Here is an 18,278-nt window from a genome sequence, read left to right as displayed (position 1 = left end):
AATAATATTTTGAAAATTGATGAATATATCATTTTTCCAGACGAAAATGATCAATATGCTTTAAAGTTTTCCATCAAATAACTAACAGCTTTATTAGAGATATTTCCTGGGGCAGGAGTGTGCTTTACAACATAGCTAAATCCATTAAGCAAAGAGAGGAGGGAACAGAGCCACAATACCAAAGGTGCCTTTTGAATATAATGGCATACAGATCAGGTGCTATTAAAATATTCAGCTTTAAAGGTTGTCAGTGGCTAAGTTACAGTGGATAAAATTATCAAGCTTCTTCAATGAATTACATGAAATGCTCCTTAGCAATCTACTCTATAACTTATAGGCTTTCAGTAATTTCTTTCTATAGCTTGCAAAAATGGAAGAATCTCTTGAAAATGCTGCAAAAATGGAAGAATCTCTTGAAAATGCATGCATACTATTTGCCATTGTTCGTTTTGATTCACTTAATGGAATTCTAATTCCAGTATTTTAAGAAATACTATATACTGTTTTCGTTGTCCTGCAAATACACCTTCAATTTAAAACATTTTTCCTTTAGATAGGAAGAGATTAGAATCAAGGATAATACAATTACATATGTACTAAATGCTTCTTATTCAAAATCACTTTTGTACTTTTCATATTTGCAGGTTTAATATGTTAGAATTTAAGAAGGTTTAAATTAGATTCAAAGAAGACATGTTTTCAAATGGTTTATCATTTAAATGTTGATTTTTAGATACTTTGTGAACACTCCAACTTGGCTTCTAAGAAGTTAGTGTGACATATATTTTCATAAATATAATTGTTTCATTCAAAAAGATCTCTTATTCCAGTCACATGAAGACAGGGGAGATATCAAGACTCCAATAAGACATATATGTGAGGACAGAAGAGCTCAGTTACCAAAGCTCAGGAAGTAACATCACCGCACCCATCAGAGTAAAGGCCATAGACTCAGTCGCTGCTGTACATCCTGCTCCAGTTGTGTCTAAAGTACGACCACCGTCTGTTTGATGGATTTGCTTTACATCACTGAGGTTCATCTCATCTGGCATCCCTGCAGAGGCAAATAAGAAGATACAGGATGATGCACGACCACCTCACCATGATATGCCTAGAACAGCCCTTAAATCCAGAGTGTGGACACTATTGTTTTTTTCATAGACTTTTCCATGTGTTCACCTAACTCTAAATGATTAATGTGCCACAGGTACTTCTGCTCTACTTAAATTGGAGACTGCAGGCCGTTGAGTAGGAGTGATCAGAAATATTAGAAGAACAAAGTCAAAAGCTTTCTGGCTTTTCAAAGCATTTGAAATATTTCTCTAATGTCATTCATTGATGGGTAAAAAAGTAAAGAAATTTATTTAAAATATCCTGATGTATGGCATTATTGCTTGTCCCAGAGATGTAACAGCCGTAGTAACTGTGTGAAACCTTTTCTCATGAAAATAAAACCATGTACAGTAATCCCCCCTTATTGCAGGGGATATGTTCCAAGACGTCCAGTGGATGAATGAAACCATGGATAGTACCAAACCCTATATATACTGTTTTTTCATATATATACCTACCTATGATAAAGTTTAATTTATAAATTAGACACAGTAAGAGATTAACAACAATAACTAATAATAAAATAGAACAATTACAACAATATCATGTCAGAAAATTTACCGTAGTTCTTAGCACTTCACCATATGATTTTTTTTTTATTAAGTTGAGAATTTTCACCTTTTTGCTTAAAGAAAATGCTTTACAGCTTCTGTTTGGCATATCCCAATTGCCAACATCACTACTCTTGCACTTTGGGGCCGTTATTAAGTGAAATGTGTTACTTGAACACAAGCGTGGAGATACCACAACAGCAGATCTGATAGCTCAGAGATGGCTACTCTGAGATGGCTACTAAATGACGAATGGGTGGGTAGCATACACAGCGTGGATACGCTGGATAAAGGGATGATTCACATGCCAGGCAGGATGGAGCTGGTTGCAGCGAGATTTCATCACGCTGCTCAGAACAGTTTCAAACTTATAAATTGTTTATTTCCGGAATTTTCCATTTAATATTTTTAGACCATGGTGGACTGTGGGTAATTGAAACCACAAAAAACACACCTGTGGATAAGGGTGTACCATGGTAAGGAGAAATAACAAAATAGGACATTTTTAAAGTAGAATTTATACAGATCACATTTTGATTAGATTAAACTATGCGTAAGATCCTTATTGGAAATATATCAAAGAATAATAACAGCAAATATTAAACGATATCTTTTGTACACATGCAGAAGTGTGGGGATGGGACTGTAGACATTTGTAAGTAGATCAAAGAATTTGTTAATAAGGTGGGCTGGGGATTGAAGTTAGGGATGAAGTTCTTGATTAAAAGTATTTGATTTGAAAAAAAAAAAATGTGGGCAAAGTTATAGACCAGTCACATCCTGGTTACTTCTGTGTGTTGTAAAACCTGACAAACTGAGGAGGATACCAGGACCCAAAGTATTGAGGATGATATAATTACCTTCCTAAAGCAGTTTACCCTACTATGATATACCTAGGGAATTACTGATTCATCACTTACTATCTAGTGCCACCAATGTTCTGAGACCATGCGACTGTCTGAATTATCTCGTGGCATCCATTATCAGTCACAATTAACTAGCTTAAATTCAATGTTATGACAGCCACAAATATTGACATCGTAATTACAGTGAGACTGAAAAAAAAGCTTCATATAAGGAAAAGTCAATATTTATGTAATTAGGTCAATACGTATATGCAATTCAAAAGGTGAGCTCTACGGCATTCAAGGATGAGAGCATTAAAACGAAGCACAGCTCTACTGATCTGACATATTGATTTCATAGTCTGAACTCTTGCATTATTATTCATTGTTTGGGTACTGGTTTTGCCCTTCTGTGTCATTAGGCAAGACGAATAAACCAGTGATTCATTTTTTTAGAGACTGGATGGAGTGTGAATATTTTAGTCATGGTTTTTATACTTCTTGTCATGCTAGAGCTTAACAAGGAGCTATGAGGACTCTAGGCAATTAAAAAAATTTTTTTTCTGAGATAACTACATAAATTTGAGCTTTAAGGAATTTACTTTTGTTTTTGAAAGCACTATGAAGAGGTTCCTAGATTGGATTCATGAATAACTTGTTCTTATGCCTTTCTAAGCTGGTATTCATTCATTCATGAGCCAGGCGCTGGTCTGGGTTTAGGAGGTAGATTTGTGAGTAAAAATATGTAAGTAGAAAGATGTTAAATCTCATGCCTGCAAGTCAAGCAATGCCAGGAGGGATATTCCACCTTCAATCAGGTGTCATTTTAACATCTGAGGTAGAGATATTACTAATAAATGTAATAGTTCTAAGGATGATGGTCCCTTGAGATAAGAATTATATGAGTAGAATTGAAGATCCCTTGAAGAGCCAGGGCTGCAATTTCCGATCAAATTTCAAGTTGGCCTTGACAACTGTTAAGAAATCTTAGGATGCCGAGAAGGCCAACCCCACAATTATTTGATGCAATGATTGTTTTCTTAAAAGAATTTAATTAACTAAGCTTGTAAATTATACCAAAGCTTAACCAAAGATCCATAAAAGAAAAACTAGTTTGGGAATTTATTACATTAATAAATTAAACAAAAACAAAGTAATTTTTGAATAATCTTTTCTATGCATAACAGCAACACACAAAGATGCAAATAAATTCATATTTCTGCCCTTGGTGGCTTACGGTCTGCTGTGGGAAGATAGAAAGTCATGTTATTATAAAAACAAATGTAATGTTAAATCTTGGGTACATGCCTGATGGTTGGTGCTATGAAGTATGTGAAAGGGATGTAACTCAGTCAGGGAAGGGTCCCTAAGGAAGCGGATGTATAGACAATTGGTGATATCTATAGAGCACTTGCTATGGGGCCAGTATTATTCCAAGCACCTCACATATATTTACTCATTTAATTCTCACAAAAATTTCATGTCGTAGTACAGTTATTACGCCTGTTTTTATAGATGAGGAGCCTGAGGCACTGGGAGGTTAAGTAACACGCAAGCAGTGGAGCCAGGCGCAGATCCAGTCTGGACCCAGCCTGCGTTCTGATCACCTACCGTGCTGAGTCCAAGCACTTGGCTGGGCACCAAGAAATCAGTATTTAAGTTGGGAACAAAGAAGGTCAATTATGTCACCCAGATAGTTTCACCAGGAGAATTTTTCTCTTCCTTGATCTGGGATGGCTGAGCATGCGCTAGTTTTGAGTATTAATCAAGCATCTGGAAGTATTCAGAGTTAGAAATCATGTAGGTGAGTAAAGGATGATGCATCAGAATGGCTTGATGAATCTGAGAGGTTTGCAGCTTCCTTTTGTAGTGTATATGCTGGCCTTTTCCTTGAGGCAGGGGAGTGTTCACTATTTCACTTATCCACATATTTTAAAAATTCTCCTAGTTTCACTAAACAATGACGCGTATACGTTTAAAGATAATTTGTTCTCTATTTTTAATAAAGAAAATTGAATTGCATGGGCAAGAATCTATTTATTGTAAAATGTACCCACAACTAGCTCTGTGTCAGGCAGTTTTGGAGACTGAACATATACTATGCACTTAGGGGCTTTTTCTTCATACTTTTATAAGTCTAAAAAGAAAGTGCCACCGGGTGTCTTTTCCACCAATGGTGAAAACATAGGGCAGATTTATATGTTGGGAGCAGGACTATAGGTCATTATTTGAATTTAACGAAGTCAAAATAATTTACATCTAGAATGATCTGTTTTCAAGGTAGCTATAATCACAGCACCTCGAAAAATGCCTATTATATACTATGTTTTTAATGATTGTCATTGCGTGGATAAATTGAAAAATGACTCTCATTCTCACAACAACAGGATGAGTTAGTAGAATCATTTTCCCTCATCCTACAGATTAGGAACAGGTGCAGAAGTAATTTACTCAAGGTAACATGGTTGTGGCTGAATCCCAGGTGTGTCCCCGTCCAATGTGGTTCTCCTTGATTCCAGCACCTTGCTCTTTACCACTACACAGTCAAAGTGCTGAGCTCACAGTCAAACTCGGGCTCTTCCACAGTCTGGCTGGATGACTTCAGATATGACCCCTGTTTGACAGAACTTTAAAATGAGAGCGTTTTAGTGAGAGAGGAGGGTTAGTCAACATATAGTGCTGGCAAATTGATTAAATAAATATTCTGAAAATAAACTAGACTTTTATCCTAGAGCATTCTCTACAGTAAGGAACTATGGGACCAAAGATTTAAGTATAAATAATGAGGAAGCAAACAAAATACATAGGTTGATATTTTTATTTATGTGTAGGTGGTGGAAAGCATATTGATTTGTCGGCAGAATCTATAAAAGAGAAGATTAATGGTTTTAACTTCAAGAAAAGAAAGAACCTCTGTGGAACACGGAATACCATAAAAAATTAAAGGGGACAAATAGCACAGTGGAGAAAATAATGCAATGAATATTGGAGCAAAAGGATGATGTCTTATAATCCATAAATTCTCATAATCCATATGATAAATTCTCATAATCCATATGAAAACCACAATGTCCTCACAGAAAAATTGAGAGGAAATAAACGGATATTTACAAGAAAAAATTAATTATCTATTAAAAAAATTGAAAACGCTTTTTTACTGGAAAGCAAATAAATACAATCTTACACATGATGAGGTGTCAATTATCTAATGTCCAGTTGACAAAGGCAAGGCAGAGAGATGACAGCCAGTTTTGGCGAAAATACAACCCTTTTCTAAGAAGTTGGCCAAAATATATAGAAAATGTTTAAAATGTATGTTTACCTACACCCAATAGTTCCACCTTTATGAAGAAATTCTATGGGAATAATTAAGAGGACGTGCACATATTTATTCACAAAATGTTAATCTGTGCATTGTTAGTGAAAAATTATAAGCAATTAAGTGTCCATTAGTAGGGAAATGGGTTAAGAAAATTAATGGCATTCGCTTATTAAAAAATGATTCAAAAAGTAGATATTTATTGGTACAGAAAAATTTATTTTAATATAATTTTGTATATATACTTTCATGATCTTTAAGGTTCTTTGAACTTTGATAGTCTACGGCTGCCTTCTTTGAGGGTAGGGAATCCCTTATTAGTTTCTGTATTTGCTTAGTAAGTATTTAGTAATAATTAGGTGAATGAATAAATTGATGAATTTAATCCAGGACAGAGAATTATAAAATTATAAAACTATGTTTCTCCAATTCAATTTTTTACTTGTTTTCTTCTACCCAGCTTTATTGAGATATGATTGACATATAACATTGTGTAAGTTTAAGGTATACAACACAGATTGATTTGATATATATTGTAAAATGATTACCACCATAGTTTTAGGTAATATCTCCATCATGTCGCATAACTGCCACTTCTTTTTTGTGATGAGAACATTTAAGATTTAATCTTTTAGGGACTTTTAAGTAGATAATACACTATTATTAGCTATAATCACCATGCTGTACATTAGATCTCGAGGACTTATTTGTCTGGTAATTAGAAGTTTTTACCCTTTGACCAACATCTCCCCATTTCCCCCACCTCCTAACCCCTGGTAACCACCACTCTACTCTGTTTCTATGATTTTGACTCTTTTAGATTCCACATATAAGTGAGATCATACAGTATTTGTCTTTCTCTGTCTGACTTATTTCACTTAGCATAATGTCCTCAAGTTTCATCCAAGTTGTTACGAATGGCAGAATTTTCTTGTTTTTCATGGCTGAATAACGTTCCATTGTATATGTGTGTGTGTGTGTATACACACACCACGTCTTCTTTATCCTTTCACCCATTGACAGACTCTTAGTCTGTTTCCTTGTCTTAGCTATTGTGAATGATGCTGTGATGAACATGTCAGTGCAGATATTTATTCAAGATCCTGTTTTCATTTCCTTTGGATAAATACCCAGAAATGGGATTGCTGAATTATATGATACTTCTATTTTTAATTTTTTGAGGAACCTCCGTACTGTTTTCCATAGTGGCTATACCAATTTATATTCCCACTGTCAGTGCACAAAGGTTCCCTATTCTCTGTGTCCTTGCCAACACTTGTTATCATTTGTCTTTTTGATATTAGCCATTCTAACAGGTGTGAGGTGATGTCTCATTGTAGTTTTGATTTGCATTTCCCTGATGATTAGTGAGGTTGAGCACTTTTTCATGTATCATTTTGGCCATTTCTATGGCTACTTTGGAAAAATGTCTATTTCGTTCCTCAAATTCAGTGTCTTTCAGTATAAAGACATAAAATATATTGAGGCAACACAGTATGTAGAATAAAAGATTAGAATGAGATGTCAACTTAGAATTTTATATCTAAGAATAAAAGTGGTAGATAAAATGCAAAAGATCCATTATGAGGAAATTAACTTCTCAAGTACTTGCTGGATAAAATTGCTGTGGATCTTGTTAGGTTAAATAAAAACTTTTACCCTTGTTTACTACTTGCTGGACTAATGACGGTCATTTATACTAAAATCAGCCATAAGTATATTGGCTGGACGTTAGGAAGTTTAGCTAATCTGAGACAGCTTAGTATATCAGTTTGCAAATTTTTTTTTAGTGATTGATTCAATCAGATCCTATCTCCTAGGAAATATTAATAGGTGCACCCAGGATGTTGAGTCACTTCAGTCCAGGATATATACTAAAAAATGCTGAGTTACTTTCCAGTTCTCCATTGGGACTTCCATGAAACCCAATAACAAAAGCAGAGTGACTGTACTGTTGAAGAGACAAGGTCACTGATAATCCTATAGCCTCGGGAATACCCTAAGTGAATGTCCTCTGTGTGATTCTCTATTTGACTTTTAGAGAGTCTGACTAATAAATGGGGCTGTTCTCAAGTCAGCCTCTCCCACTCTCTGTGGGAGTGGGGCATGAGATTTAATTATAGTCCCTTTGGTTGACTTATTATAACCATGAGAGTCTTTTGTCTACAAATTATGTAAGAATAATGAAGTAATTCTAATTGGGGATAAGTTAAACAATGGATTGAAAAATTGGTGGGATATTCTGACTATAAACCAAAATTTACTTTAAAGTAGTATGATTTATCGGGATATTTCAGGCCTGGGTAATGTTGGGGATCATTATTGTTTATTATTGCATCAAATGAATTATTGGTGGCTCTCCAATAATTAATGGTAAATAGATTGTTTTTCAGGATTGAATTTTAGCACAGAGCGAGTATTTTTTGGATCTTTTGCCAGTTCCTAATACTATATTTTGTTCCATAATCTCACAGGTCTTGTCCCTAAATTTGCTTCATTGATTTTTGAAGACTTTAGAAAGGAAACAGACACACACCTCATACTGAAAATACCAAATTATTTTAAGCAATTTTATAATAATATCACTGTTGGGATTTTTTTAAACCAGTATTGTGAAATTTCTTTTAAAACTAATTTTAAAATAGAAACTTCAATGCAAAAAACCATTTTTTTGCACAATTGATAGTTAAAACCAAATTTTAAAAGTATATCTATTAAATATACTACATTCCTCAGTTATATACTACAATCCTTAGTTATGAGAATGTATAGGTAATTTGAAACAATTCTAATGAATGATTCTGAAAACTATTTTTTGGTGTGTGTCGGGGGGTGGTGAGGAAGATTGGCCCTGAGCCAACACCTGTTGTCAATCTTCCTCTTTAGCTTGAGGAAGAGTGGCTCTGAGCTAACATCTGTGCCCATCTTACTCTATTTTGTATGTGGGACGCCGCCACAGCATGGCTTGTTGAGTGGTGTAGGTCTGCACCCAGCACCCGAATCCAGGCTGCCGAAGTGAAGCATGCTGAACCTAACTACTATGCCACTGAGCTGGCCCCTGAAAACCATTTTTTAAAAGTGTAAGACTAATCAAATACTGCTAGTTATACTAATGAAATCACAAAATATTTTATCTTGTTTAAGTTAGTGATACTATGAGTTTAAAAAACTATTAAAAGTTAAAATAATAATAAAACTATGTGTATACCTAGATACATGGTAGTGATATTCTATGGTACCAAAGACAAAGAGAAAATTTTTAAAGTACCCAGGGAAAGGACAGATGGCTCTTAACAGAACAAAATATTAGATTAATTTTCAAGAGCAATAATAGCAGATAAAATAAGTATATTTTATTCTGAACATGAAAGAATGTAGAATTCTATACAGAATTAAATATGTGGAAGAAATAAAGGTATAAATAAAAGTATTCTAACAAAGAGTCGGTGTTTTTAACATTGCCTAAACAATTTGCAAAAAATTGTCGTAGAGTACAAGTAAAAATGCAAGAAATTGAGCCCAAATGAGAGTGGGATGAAAGTTATAACAGTGATCAAAGTCATTGGCAAACATCTAGGTTACTATATTTAAGTGTGTTGGTTGAAAAACAATAACAACAAAATGATTAACTTAGGGAGATAAAAACAAGATATAATTCAAATACTTGAAAATAATTGATAAAACATTCTAAAGTATTTGAATGTTTGGGAAGAAGTGAGAAATATTAACTTTAGGTTTTGTCAAGATGATGATATATTTTAATAAATGTTAAAAATACAAGGCTAAGCACTTAAAGAATTAATATGGAATATGTACATTTCTAATTGACTGAGGAAAAGGGGATTAATGAAATTTAATAGAAGTCAGGAAAGATCAAACGCACAAACCAAAATGCCTGGTAAATAGAAAGCACAAAATTAGATGTTAGGACCATATGCAAATAATATAGTAATATCTAAATAAAACAAATTAAATTAAATTACAAAACAAACACTCAGAATTTTAAAAAATCTAGCAGTACACCAAAATACAAAGATACAGAAAGGATAAGAATAAATGTTTGGAAAACTATACTCCAGGTAAATAATATCCAAAAGAAAGCTAGTGTCATTATATTAAGAAATGATGAAATAGTTTTAAGCATTAAAAGGATAAAGAAGGTCATTACGTAATAACAAGAGAAATAATTCAACACACAGATATAACAATTCTGACCCTGATACCTTTAGCATATTCTCAAAATAAATAAATAAATGTTAATAAAGGAAAATAATTGGATAAAAATAAAATGGACATATCCACAGTCAGTGGGGGATTCTGGCCCCACTATCTCAGTGACTCATAGCTCAAGCAGATTAAAATTAGTGAAGATATGGATGACTTAGTAACCAGAATCTTTGGGGGAAGGTGAGGAGAACTCCATTGCCTCCCACCACGGTCCTAGTATACTCCTCACATCTCCTCGTCCTACCACACCCACTCCTGCACGTGGAAAGAGAACAGATTGCTCTGGTTAGTAAGTTGGGAAGAAAGAACCAACACGCAGAGCTTTTGGTTTTCTCATCTTCTTTTGGATTTGTCTGGCCACAGTGAGGATTCATTCTTTCCTGTTCTCCACTATGGTGTAAACTGAGGCCAACTCTGTTCCTAAGGGAAGACCTGTAGTTTTCAAGCTATTCTTCTGACTTGATGGTAATTCTTGGGTGAAATATTAGACATCACACATAAGCACATTCTCCGGTCCAGTTTTTAGTAGTAAATAGCTGATATTTTCATTTTCACCTGTTTGACACTTGTGCTTATGTGTTAATTGGTTCTGACCTCAGAAGAAGAAAGGAGTGTTACTTTTGCACCTACTCCAAATACAAACTTTCACAAGCTTGATTTAATAACTATAGATAGACAGATTCATAAACAGCATCACGCAGTTAATGACTAGTGTGTGTAGTGCATAAACATTCTTTTAAAGCACACATAAGACATTTACAAAAGAGATTGCATATCAGGGTGCTAAGCAAATATGAACAATTAACTAATTTTAACACAAGGAGTATGAATTCTTTGACCTCAATACAATAAAATTGAAAGCCAAAACTAAAGGAGAGCCATGATCGCTACAGCAAACCTCATCTAAGTACGTAAAAGAAGACCTAAATAAGTAAAGAGATGTATCAAATTCATGGATGAGAAGACTCAAGTTTAGATTGTGTCTCTTTCACTGTGTTCTGAAATTTCATCATGATGTCCCTTAGTGTGGGTCTATTAGATCCACTGTGCTGGGCACTCAGTGGGTCCGTTCCATCCAGAAACTCATGTCCATATGGGGATATGTTCTTGAATTTTATTGATGATTTCCTGTCCACCATTTTCTCTGTTGTGTCTGAAAGTCCCATTATTTGAGTGTTGGATTTCCAGAAAGTGTCCTCTGATCTCCTCTTCTAGTTTCCATCATTTTACTAGGCTTTCTGGGAGATTTCCTAAACTTAATTCTTCAATCCTCTTGTTGAGCTTTTCATTCTTGCATTCAGATTTTAAGTTTATTAAACTTTTTTTTTCTTCAAATGTGTCTTTTGTTTTTGTTTGTTTTCTCAAGTCAGATTAAGATACTGATGAAGTCTTTTTTCCAAGTTTTCTTCTCTCTGCAGAGTCTTTGTTTAATACAAGTTGCTTTTTTTTTGCTTGTGTATAAAACTTTTTTTTCATGTTATCACTCAGATAAGTGGTAATCCATGATTCATGGTTATGTGATAATATTTAAGAGTGGGGAGTAAAAACTTGGTTGGAACTCTGAGTGTGTGTATAGGGCTCAGTAATTATTAGACAAGTGTGGTCTTGTTTACAATGTCTTTTGGGGAACCTACATATGTCAGTCAGGATAGAGTAGGTTAGGCTGGAGAAACAAATGTCTCCAAAAATATTGTTAGCGATGTCCCCTGCCAGTCCAGGTAACTCTCTATATTATAACTTAGTACCTCACTTCCAGCTAGCCTTGTGGTCTAGTGGTTAAGATTCAGCCCTCTCGCCACCACTGACCTGGTTTGTTTTCCTGGTCAGGGAACACATCACCCTCTGTTGGTTTCATACTGTGGCAGCTGTGTGTTGGTGTGATGCTGAAAGCTATGCCACTGGTATTTCAAATACCAGCAGGGTCACTCATGGCGACAGGTTTCAGTGGAGTTTCCAGACTAAGACATACCAGAAAGAAGGATGTGGCCACCCACATCTGAAAAAATTGGCTGTGAAAACCCTATGAATAGTAGCAGAGCATTGTCCGATGCAGCGCTGGAGGGTGAGAAGATGGTGTAGAAAGACCAGGCAGGGTTCTGCTCTGCTGTACACAGGGGCACTAGGAGTCAGAATGGACTCCACAGCACTAACAACAAATCTCAATTCCATGTCAGCACATGCTTCCACGGTCACCAAAGCACAGGGAAATGGGGGTGGAGAAACAAACTGGCAATGAAATCATCCATCTGGAAGGGACATATGTCAGTTCTGCTCACTAGTTCATTGGCTAAAACTAGTCACATGACTATCCCTAAGATTAAGGAGCTAGGATATGTAGGCCTACTGTGTGTACATGGGGGAGAAGACCAGAAATATTGCAGACCAGAAGTCATAGACTTTTATCAGCACCCCTCTAATTGTCTTTATTTTTTCCTCTTAAGGTAGGCAGATCTACAGAAAAGTCTCTTTCAATATGCTGCCTGAGAGTAATTCCCTGGCTGCAAGAATTCTGGGCACCAAATAGGAAGATCAGGCTTAGGGTAGAGTGTAGGTCTCAATATTCATTTTAGGAATGTAGGCAGAGAGATAGATAGGTAGATAGGTAGGTAGGTAGATAGATATAGATAGATATTTGTCAATCCTCTTTCTTTCAGACTAATACTCCCGTCCTTAACTGTGTCTGGCATTCCTCAGTCCAGAGACTCTTTCCAGATTACACTCCTGTATCATATTGATGTATGAGAGAGAGAAACACCTATTGGTCTGGAGTGGAGGAAGGGATCACGGAATGTTACAGTTCTTTACTGGTACTTCTTTTGTTGACTTTCTTACCAAAGGTGACTGATGATGCCTATTCCTGTATCTTTTGAAGATTTCATTGAGCGAATTGGGTTGGGTCTCTGCTTTCCTCAATGTTGGCTTTTTTGGGCTTACTGCATTAGGTACCACACATCCCTCTGTTTTCCAGTTTCCAAATGTTGTTATTACTACCTCTTCTTCTGTTTTCTCTGTTCTCCTTAAATTTAGGTTTCTGTATTTAAAAAAGCCCTTATACTGTATGTTAGTGAGGTTGCAGGAGGGAACAAAATTGCATGTGTCTGATCAATATGTCATCTTGAAGGCAACTTTCAAACAATTCCAATGCCTGGCCACTGAAGCTCAGTCCTGACTCTCTGGGTATGTCTAGGTCTGTTCAGCCAGTTCACATGGGTATAGTTCTAGTTGGTGTCTGTTATGATTGGTCAATACTCTTGCTGTAAATGCTAACTATTTTTGAAGACTATCCCTGATAAAGAGATTATTTCCATTAAAAAATACTGAGCGTCATTCCATTTTGCCAGGAAACTTAATAGTAAAACATGACTGCTCCCTCGTCACTAATAAATAGTGCAAAACAACCTGCTGCATTAAAGGGATGATTGAATGCACATTGGAGGACTGGCTGGCAGGTTTTTTTGCCTTTGCAATGCCTAATCCAGGATGCATTTGCTGTATAATCTTGTAAAGCTCATTTAATGTGCTAGAAGAAGGCCTAGCTAGATATAGAGCTATGAGGATAATTGGAAAATTGAAGATTGCTATAATTTGGGCCCTTTAAATATTTTCTTTTACTTGGACTTTTCTGTTGGACCCATATGCATATGTTTCAGATACTGGATTGGGCATAGATTAAATAGATCTCATTTTTACTAACTAATATTTGCTAAAAATTAGCTGCAACAAGTAAAATGAAGAAGAGACAACTTTTCTCCCAATGAAATGTGAAAATTGCCTGTTTTACTTCAGTAAGTGAAGAATACTAAGTAGCTAATCGTTAGAGCCTAAAAATTGTCGAAATGTCTGAGAATGTTGTGCAAGAGAGATTGTGAAGCTTATTACATTTATTAAGTGGAAATGAATTATCTTAGCTTACATATACGATTCATCATGTGTATTATAAATCAATACATGTAACTTAATATTTCAACTTCTAAATATTTTGTATAAGTTATTTTTTAAGAAGAAATTCTATTGACCCAAGGGATAGCTAAACAAAATATAGGGAAATAGCCATTGCCATCATCCCTGAGAAGAATATCAACATTATTCATGAAAATATCCACAAAACACAGCACACATGAGGACAAGGATTTAGGTTGTGGGGGATAGCTCCCTGCTTGCCCTCGTGGTGTTCTCAATTGGGGGTTTGTATTCAGATGGGACTATGTAACATTTTAAAATAGGTTATTTGCTGTGCTTTGGGTTGACAAGAGATTATGAAAATAACAGGTGCATGTGTGAGGAGGGAACACTCTCATATTGAAAGCAGGGGAATTATGCAAATGTTGAAAATTACAGGATCACCTTCCCTGACCCAGTATGGAAATTCTTCCATTCTTGCATTATATCTCCTGGAATAAATAACATACATACTCATTCTCTCTCAAACCCATAGTTCATTGTTTCCCCAGTATCTAATTCTATGTGACATATGATAATAAAATGCATAGTTTTCCAACTACTGTAAGTTTTTTGGCATATACCTAACAATGATGTCAATTCTCTCTGTTCATGTCCCTATCTATTGTCCAATTACAAACACTGCTGTGCTTTTACCCTAGGTGTGTATGTATTTCCTTCTTGTCGTCATCACTCAGCTTAAGACTGTTTAAAAAGATATATATATATATATATGTTTTTGTCATTTATATTTGGGTTCATATGTTGATTTCATCCACTTAATTTTAAGACCCTCAAAGTCATGATCATATTTATGTTTTCTATTCCTTGGGCTCATAAGTAGCTATTTACAGCATCTTATATTTGGTAGATTTTTGAATATAGGACTTACCAAAAATAAGTTTGATATGTAAATAAACACTTAACTCTTTCTTTTTAATTTATTTAAATTGGAGCTACACAGACTCCTAGAAGTCATGCTAGAAGACAGTGGAGTATAGTAGAAAAAAGCCAAGGTTGAGCCCCAGAAACCTTAGAAAATTCATATAGTCATTGAGATTCAGTTTCTTCATCTGTAACATTTACATGATAATAATACCTTCTCCCAGGATAGATGTGAAAATTAAATGAAATCATAAATATGAAAAATGCTTTGTAATTTTTTTACATAGACAGAAATATGATTATTATTTGAATATTAGAGGCTGAGGCAGGCAAAGTGAATTAACAGCAAAGTCTCCTTGAATAGTAGCTGATAGAGCCAGAAATAGGATGCTAGTCTCCTGATTTCCAGTCAGGGCCTGGCAAGGGGACTCGCCACCTTAGAACAAAATATCTGCACTATTAAAAAGCTAGCCAGATGTGGTACAACATAAATAGGAACTCAGTAAGTTAGAGAGAATCATCTCTATCATCAAATAACTGTTATTATACAGATACTTCAACTGCTTATATATTTACTTACTTAAATTTCAAACTTTAGCAAAATTGATTATTTAGTTTTGTGTAGGATGAGCCCCTATATAGATGGCACCTGATAAATCTTGTTGAATAAATAAATGTGTTTATTTACAAAACTCTGCCCTCAATAAACATTGGTCATGTACAAGAAACAAATCTTCAATATAACACACCCAACTTCCTCATTTTCCTGTAAAGATAGATGCTTGGCTTTTGCCCAGAGAATTTTTTTTAAGAATTTAATTTTTAGATCAATTGTAGGTTTACAACAAAATTGAGACGGGAGGTAGAGAGATTTCCCATATATCCCCTACTCCTACGCGTGCATAGCCTCCCCTGTTATCAACATCACTCACCAGAATGGTGCATTTTTTACTAAGAATGAACATCTATTGACACATCATAACCACCCAAAGCCACAGTTTACCTTAGGGTTCAATCTTGGTATTATACATTCTATGAGTTTGGACAAATATATAATGACACATATCCATTACCATATCATAGAGTAGTTTCACTGCCCTAAAAATCCTCTGTACTCTGCCTATTTATCTCTACCCACCCCACTCCCCCCCACTGCTACCAAACATTGATCTTTTTAATTGTCTCCATAGTTTTGCCTTTTCCAGAATGTCATGTACTTGGAATCACACAGGATGCGGCATTTTCAGGTTGGCTTCTTTCTCTTACTTTTACTCTTACATCTCTTACATTAAAGTTCCTCTATGTCTTTTAATGGCATGATAGCTCATTTCTTTTTAGTGTTGAATAATATTTTGTTTGTCCGCATAATCAAGGTTTATTTATCCATTCACCTACTGAACGACATCTTGGGTCCTTCCAAGATCTGGCAATTATGAATAAAGCTTCTATAAACATCCTTGTGCAGGTTTATGTGTGGCCATAAGTCTTCAGCTCTTTCAGGTAAATACTAAGGAACACAATTGCTGGATCTAATGGTAAGAGTATATTTAGTTTTGCAAGAAACTACCAAAGTGTCTTCCAAAGTGGCGGCACCATTTTCCATTCCTACCAGCAATGTATGAAAGTTCCTGTTGTTCCACCATCTTGCCAGTATTGGCATGGTCAGTGTGCTAGATGCGAGCCTTTCTAATAGACGTGTAGTGGTATCTTGTTGTTGTTTTAATGCGGACTTCCTTGATGATACATGATGTGGAGCATCTTTTCATATGCTTATTTGCTGTCTGTATATCTTCTTTGCAGGTATGCAAATGCAGAGTTTGGGTATGTCTGTTAAGGTCTTTGGCCTATTTTTCAATCAGGTTGTTTGTTTACTTATTGTTGGGTTTTAAGTGTTCTTTGTATATTTTGGATAACAGTCCTTTATCAGATGTCTGTTTTGAAAATATTTTCTTCCAGTCTATGGCTTGTCTTTTTATTCTCTTGATATTGTCTTTTGCAGAGCAAACGTTTTTATTCATTTTTTAAATCACAATGCTGTGCATTAGATCTCCAGAACTTATTTATCTTCTAACTGCAAAAGAATTTGTTGATTTTAATGAAGTCGAGCTTATTAATTATTTCTTTCATGGATTGTGTCTTTGGTGTCATGTCTAAAAAGGCATTATTCCCAAAGAATTTTAGGTAAACTAAGTTTCTCTGCAGGTTTCCCATGGAACTCTGCTCCCTGACTTTTAGGAGTATATGGGCCCTTTGTGCAAAGAGAAGTCTATTATTTCAAGGGTATTCTGATGTAAAAGAGGAAACTGGGTCTCTAAGTGATAGGCATTATTCTGAGGAAGGTCAGTTTCAACACAGAATGAGGTGGTGAAAAATCATTTCCAAGTGCAAAATCCAGAGAGAATGCGTCCATGGAGGTGGGTTTGGAAGATATTGAACATGAGTAAATGGGGACCAGAGGGAAATGATTCTCCTTGAGCATTTCCAAGTAGTCTTACAATATCACACTACCTCTGCATATGGGGTCAAATTTAGGCTGTATAGTTCTAACTCCAACAGTTTCTACATCATGAGTAGGAATGGTGACAATGAGAATATTAAAAAAGAAGACTTTAAGGTGGATATATTTTTATTTCTAAATGATAATCTATAGTATATGTACCTCCTCAAAAAATTTGTACACTTCTGTTTTTTAAAATTTCCTTGGATATGTGAAGCAAAATTTCAGCCGCTTGCTCAGATAAAGCTTCTAGAAGTTACCTAAATATTCGTTAAACCAAATTTATTGTATGAAGACTGTCACAACCAGATGGTACACATTATGCACATGGTAAAGGTTTCTCATAACATTCTCACTAATATTAGCTTGTTTATGGAATACTAAAGCTGTGACACAAACTGACAAGATCTGGGATGCCACTATTCTATTCTCAACTCATTCCATATTGCATAAATAGAGCAGTGTAGTGAGTGCTAAGTAGGATCTCAAAAATCCTTACAGCAACAGGATTCAATTAAATTAAGGACAAAATGATTCCCATACCAAGCACCAAATTTATCCCCCAAGCAAAATCTAAACTTTATTAAATTATTGTCTTGAGACAGTGGTTGTATTTCTATGTATTACCATTTCTCAATCTTGTTTGTGTGACTTATGGCCAATTTTAAATGAAAAACTTTTTTTCTTACCCCCAGTTTAAAAAACTGATTTAAATTACAATGTTAGTTAAATACATACAACTGCAGAACTATGTAAAAACTCTTTCTATGATATAAAGCTAAAATAAACTTATAAATTAAAGTCAAACAATGGTGAAATTAACAACATTAAAATTATCATTAAATTAATGTGGTGGATAACTTAGTTCTGCCAATTCTAAAGCCCCACTATACTGTGAATAC

General features: G+C 35.1%; 1 protein-coding gene across 1 annotated transcript in view; it reads right to left on the bottom strand.

The window, feature by feature from the left end:
- Nucleotides 1-896: 896 nt before the first annotated feature.
- The window catches only part of GPC5 (glypican 5), a 1,284,867-nt gene continuing 1,267,485 nt past the window's right edge, over nt 897-18,278 (bottom strand). The window contains exon 8 of the mRNA XM_058548368.1: nt 897-1,054. Coding sequence (XP_058404351.1) covers nt 897-1,054 — 158 coding nt within the window. The remainder of the gene's footprint in view (nt 1,055-18,278) is intronic.

This window comes from Diceros bicornis, chromosome 9 (assembly GCF_020826845.1).
Source record: "Diceros bicornis minor isolate mBicDic1 chromosome 9, mDicBic1.mat.cur, whole genome shotgun sequence".
In the NCBI taxonomy this organism is placed as follows: domain Eukaryota; kingdom Metazoa; phylum Chordata; class Mammalia; order Perissodactyla; family Rhinocerotidae; genus Diceros; species Diceros bicornis.
The sequence above is the reverse complement of the archived record's forward strand: the minus strand, read 5'-3'. Positions and strand labels throughout refer to the sequence as shown.